At 48.1% G+C, this 6,000-nt stretch overlaps 1 protein-coding gene across 1 annotated transcript in view; it reads right to left on the minus strand.

The window, feature by feature from the left end:
* The window catches only part of kif5aa (kinesin family member 5A, a), a 29,051-nt gene that overhangs the window by 11,934 nt on the left and 11,117 nt on the right, over positions 1 to 6,000 (minus strand). Inside the window, 4 exon segments of the mRNA XM_056299366.1 lie at positions 755 to 936; positions 5,469 to 5,483; positions 5,486 to 5,527; positions 5,530 to 5,614. Coding sequence (XP_056155341.1) covers positions 755 to 936; positions 5,469 to 5,483; positions 5,486 to 5,527; positions 5,530 to 5,614 — 324 coding nt within the window.

Here is a 6,000-nt window from a genome sequence, read left to right on the forward strand (position 1 = left end):
TTAAGATTCTAACTAATTTAGAATTATCAATAAACTGAAAAGCATAGCTATCATAAAACTAATCATATGTAGTATATTTTTCTTTCTTTAGACTGAGTCATATGTATGTACACTGTATGTGTATACAGTATGTATGCACACATATGGCTTCATGAGTTTTTTGGGGGGTTTTTTGTTTTTGGTTTTGTTTACTATTGGTCACTCTTGTATAAACCTTTCACCACATTTATGGAGCATTATTTGAGATTAAATGTTATTAGCCAGTAGTTTTACATATATCAGGTAAATGCGGTGGCAGGTTATTGCCACCTCATTATACTGCCACTTCAATTAAATCTCTTTCAAGTCAAAGTTTGAGAACTTAATTTGGGAAATTATTCTTATCAAGCTAAAGACTGAATATCAGGTAAGCAAAAGAGTGGACGGTCAAAGAAGATTTTCCAACAAAATTCGAGATGTTATCAGCCTTTGTGCCCCAAAAATGTCTCTCTGAAATTAAATACTGAAAACCCCATTTCAGCCAATCTAGGGTAAAGATTGTCTTTTAAATCATATAACAATGAGACGAAGACCAGAACAGCAAAACAATTGTGTGTGTGTGTGTGTGTGTGTGTGTGTGTGTGTGTGTGTGTGTGTGTGTGTGTGTGTGTGTGTGTGTGTGTGTGTGTGTGTGTGTGTGTGTGTGTGTGTGTGTGTGTGTGTGTTTGTGTGTGTGTGTGTGTGTGTGTGTGTGTGTGTGTGTGTGTGTTTAGACCTTATCATCAAGCTGCTTGTACAGCTTGCGGATTTCCTCCTCATACTTCTGCCGTTCCTCCTCGGAGATGCGCACTACAATGGAGGAGGTGTCGTTATCCAATGGTGGACGTTCCTCCACAGTCTCCAGACGGGTCACCACCACCTCTGCTGTGGTCTGCTCTGTCTCAGGCACATCCTCCCCTGAGGAAGGGAGACAGACCGATGAGAGGCAGTGTGAGGAAGAGGGAAACATAGATTGATTAGGAAGAAAACAGAGAGACAGGAGAAGAATGCCTGCAAGGGACAGAGAGAGACAAAGTAAACAGACAGGGATCAAGGGAAAACAAGGGAGAGAAAAACAGTGAGAATAACAGATTTTTCTTTTTTTTAATGAGCAGCTTTTCTGTATAGTGTTTGTGATGATAGCCAGTAGAGGTGGTAAACTATGGGAAGCAATTAGAGCTAATAGGGACTGCATGGGCGGTGCTGGGTAATGGCAAAGCAGGGGGTCTGAAACTTCTGTGTCAACAAGTAATTTCTGCTAAAGTGTCCTTGAGCAAGACACTAAAGTCCCATTTTATTAGTCTTATATTATTATTCATTCACTGATTCTCTGCACCTGATTAATCCAACTGCGGGTTGTGGATGCTGGAGACTGTCTAACAGGAATTGAGCAGAGGGCATCACATATTATAATTTAAAATATTATCATATTGATGATGACCTTGGCAAATGGATTATCAATGACGACAACGCAACGATGCCTTTGCAGCAAGGTCTGCAAGAATGAGCATGGCCTTAAAATCCATCAGGCCCCAGTGAAATGCTTGGCACATGGGGTGACCGGGTGGTGTGGCAGTCTAGTCCATTGCCTACCAACACGGGGATCTCCGGTTCGAATCCCTGTATTATCTCTGGCTTGGTCGGGCGTCCCTACAGACACAATTGGCTGTGTCTGCGGGCGGGAAGCCAGATGTGGGTATGTGTCCTGGTTGCTGCACTAGCGCCTCCTCTGGTCAGTCGGAGTGCCTGTTTGGGGGGAGGGGGAACTGGGGGGAATAGTGTGATCATCCTACATGCTACGTCAACCTGGCGAAACTCCTCACTGTCAGGTGAAAAGAAGCGGCTGGTGACTCCACATGTATCAAAGGAGACAAGTGGTTGTCTGCAGCATTCCTCGGATTGGCAGAGGGGGTGGAGCAGCAACTGGGACAGCTTGGAAGAGTGGGGTAATTGGCCAAGTACAATTTGGAGAAAAAGGGGAGGAAAAAAAGAAATGCTTGGCGCAGGGGGGAGCAGCGCAGTGCACAGGATCCACTCCTGGTGAGACACAGGAGGAGCCTGGCCCAGAGACACCCCACAGAGCCCAGAATCTCCATGTGTAAAGCTCTCTGGCTCCCAACAGAGTAGTTCAGCAGAGTCAGATCAAGAGGCTTCCAGCAAGCCAGCACAGAGAGTGGCGTCATTTTGATGAGAGCATGACCAGAATCATCAAATCAACAGCAAAGGGAGACGCAGAAAGAGGTCTTCTGACGATGACAACCATCATTGTCAGTTTTGCAGCAGAGAGGTTTGGTGTTGAAGAGGGCAACACCATGAGACCTGACTACACCATGAACCAAAGGGCAGACAAGATCCACCAACTGTGGCAAGAGTTTCGGACTCTAGCAAGGCAGTTCAAGGTAGCAACTGACCGCTACATCATCAGGAAGAAGTTCATGACCCTGCGCAGAGCAGAATGGCACAGGAGACAGAGGACAGAGAGCCAGGAAGCGTACTATGTATATTGCTGATCAATTTGGATTCACAAGGCAGCTGTTAGGGCTGAGAAGTGCAGTGGTCATCTTGCCTGCTCTAAAGAAGAGGTAGACCACTTCATGCACAACACTCTGATTGACCCTGAGAGAGAGCAAAAGCTAGGGCCCTCAGAGCTCTTTTGGACATACCATCGCCCACAGTGGAGTTAAACACCAGAGAGCCCACCTGGAAGGAAGTCCAGGAGGTGGTTACTGCAGCCAGAGCCAGCTCCACTCCGGGACCCAGTAGCATACCGTACAAGTTGTAAAAACACTGCCCAGAGCTCCTCAGCATCCTCTGGAAGATTCTGCGAGTGATTTGGTGCAGGGGAACTGTAGCAGATCAGTGGACGTAGGTAGAGGGTGTCCGGATACCAAAAGAAAAGCATTTAAACAAGCTGGAGCAGTTCAGATTCTTCTCGCTCCTCAGTGTGGAGGGGAAGATCTTCAGTGTCCTATCCAGAAGGATGACAGACTTCCTCCGTAAGAATGCCTACATTGATACTTTGGAACAGAAAGGTGGCATTCTTGGAGTTCCAGGGTGCCTACAACACATCGGAGTTGTCACCCAGCTGATCAGGGAGGCACACGAACGAAAAGGTGACCTAGTTGCGCTTTGGCTTGACCTTGCCAATGCATATGGCTCAATACCACACACGCTGATTGAGACTACCCTGGACTGACACCATGTACCCAGTAAGATCAAGGACCTCATCCTGAACTACTATGGGAACTTCGGGCTCAGAGTCACTTCTGGGAACACAACATCTGACCGGCACCAGCTTGAGAAGGGGATTATAACGGGGTGTACCATCTCAGTTACACTCTTCAACCTTGCCATGAATATGGTGGTCAAGGCAGCTGAAATTGAGTGTGGAGGCCTTTTGTCCAAGTCTGGCGTTCAGCAGCCCCCCATTAGAGCCTTTATGAACGACCTCACTGTCACCACATTATCAGTGCTTGGTGGTAGGTGAATCCTCCAGGGCCTGTAGAAGCTCATCTACTGGGCGAGGATGAGTTTTAAACCTGCCAAATCCACAGCCATGGTGTTAAAGAGGGGAAGAGCAGTGGAATGGTTTCACTTCTTTTTGGATGGCATTGCAATCCCATCCATTACCGAGAAATCAGTCAAGAGTCTAGGCAAGGTCATTGACTGTAGCCTTAGGGATACAACAGCAACCCAATAACCATCAAGGAGCTTGAGACTTGGCTCACCACAGTAGACAAGTCTGGCCTACCTGGCAGGTTCAAGGCTTGGATTTACCAACATGGCATCTTACCCCGAGTCCTCTGGCATCTGCTGGTTTACAAGGTAGCCCTGTTGACAGTGGAGACCTTGGAGAGGAAGATCAGTAGCTACCTCCAGAGATGGCTGGGTCTGCCATGCAGCCTTAGCAGTGCAGCACTGTATGGGAGGAGAATCATACTCCAGCTCCCTATCAGCAGCCTCAACGAGGAGTTCAGGGTTTCTCACACAAGAGAGGCACCGCTTTATTGGGACTCCAAGGACTCTAAAGTGGCATCAGCAGGCATTATGGTGCAGACAGGCAGGAAGTAGAGTGCCCAGGAAGGCCTGGAGATATCAGAGTCTCAGCTGAGATACAGGGCTTTGATGGACACAGTGGCAACTGGATGGGCAGAGCTGGGAGCCATCCAACAACCTCGCTATAAGGCCCATGGCAATGATAAATGCCATCTAGTTCTGGAGGAGGTGCGGGCAGGTATCGAGGAGGAAAGGACCAGCAGAGCAGTGGGTATGTGGCAGCAGAGAGCATGGACAAAGTGGGAGGGTGTGCTGGAGAGGAAGATATCCTGGGCAGATATCTGGCAGGCAGAACTGCAGTGGATCAAGTTAATGGTACAAGCCATGTATGATGTTCTACCTAGCCCAGTAAATCTCCATCTCTAGGGGAAGACTGATTCTCCATCATGTCCTCTGTGCCCTGGAAAAGGTTCACTTGAGCACATCCTCAGCAGCTGCCCATCAGCCCTGGGGGAGGGCCAATACCACTGGTGACATGACTAGGTCCTGAAGACAGTCACAGCGCCCATCTCCAAAGTTGTGGCCAACAACAAGCAAGCTCACGGACAGAGGAAGACTGCCTTTGTCAGGGCTGGTGAGAAGCCTCAGTCACAGCCAAGATCAGCAGCCGGTCTCCTCACCTCTGCATCATATTGGGAACTGCAAGTTGACTTGGGAGGGCAGCACAGGTTCCCGGACCATGTTATGACAACGTCGTTGAGGTCAGGTGTAGTGCTATCATCTGCCTCTTCAAAACAGGTGGTCCTTACAGAGCCGAAAGTTCCCTGGGAGGACTGGATGGAAGAGGCAAATGAGTGGAAGTGGTCCAAGTATCAGGAACTGGTGGATCAGTGCCGAAGGAGGAGTTGAAAGGTGTGTTGTGAGCCCGTTGAAATGGGGTTTAGAGGCTTTGCTCGCTGCTCACTGTGCAAGGTCTACACTCTACTTGGCATGACTGGGGCTGGAAAAAGGAGCAATTAAGTCTTGCATGGAGATTGCAGAGAGGGCCTCCAGATGGTTTTGGATCAGAAGGAGTGATCTGTGGGCCAGTGCTGCTGGGACACAAGTCAGGGCCCAATTCAACCCTGGCTGGGTCGCCTGAGTGAGGGTGTATGATGTTGAAAGACCTGAAACACCCGAAGACCTCAGGAAACATCACTGATGATGTGTACCAGTGCATCCTAGGATGTATTTTGAATCATGATCAAATTATTATTATCATTAGTTGTAGTAGTGGTATTAGTTGTAGATACTGTATATAGTAGCATAGCCTGCCTCATCCAGTCAGAACTAATGACATATAGGTGAGGACCTGTCACCTCCTCGCTCTCCATCAAGTCTTTATCTTTCACTCCTGACAGTTCTGTCAAATACAGCCCAGACTACCAAGCTAAACCTAAACGGCTGCATCTCACCATTCCTCCAGCGGTGAGCTCAGCCTCCAGCCTCTGGATGGTTTCCTTCAGAGTCTTGTCTTCTCCTTCTCCTTCTCAAACTTCTTCTTCCACTGCTCCGCTGTCAGCTCCAGGTTAATGGAAGCAGTATTCCTGATGGTTTGGCACTGTTAGGACGGAGAGAGAGAGAGAGAGAGAGAGAGAGAGAGAGAGAGAGAGAGAGAGAGAGAGAGAGAGAGAGAGAGAGAGAGAGAGAGAGAGAGAGAGAGAGAGAGAGAGAGAGAGAGAGAGAGAGAGAGAGAGAGAGAGAGAGAGAGAGAGAGAGAGGGGGGGGGGGGTACAGAGGTAGAGCATAAGGTGTAAGGTAATGGTGGTGGTTGAAGAGGAGAATGAGAACGGATATAATGATGGAAGGATAATGTGTGTGAGAATTAGAGAAAAGAATGAAAGAGAGAGGGAAAATGGTAAAAGTAGTGATGATAGAGAGAATGAGGAGGACAGTGTTTAGAAAAGGGAAAGAGTCAAAAGATGGGGAGAGACAGAGGATTTGAGA

The sequence above is a fragment of the Lampris incognitus genome, chromosome 2 (assembly GCF_029633865.1).
Source record: "Lampris incognitus isolate fLamInc1 chromosome 2, fLamInc1.hap2, whole genome shotgun sequence".
NCBI lineage: Eukaryota > Metazoa > Chordata > Actinopteri > Lampriformes > Lampridae > Lampris > Lampris incognitus.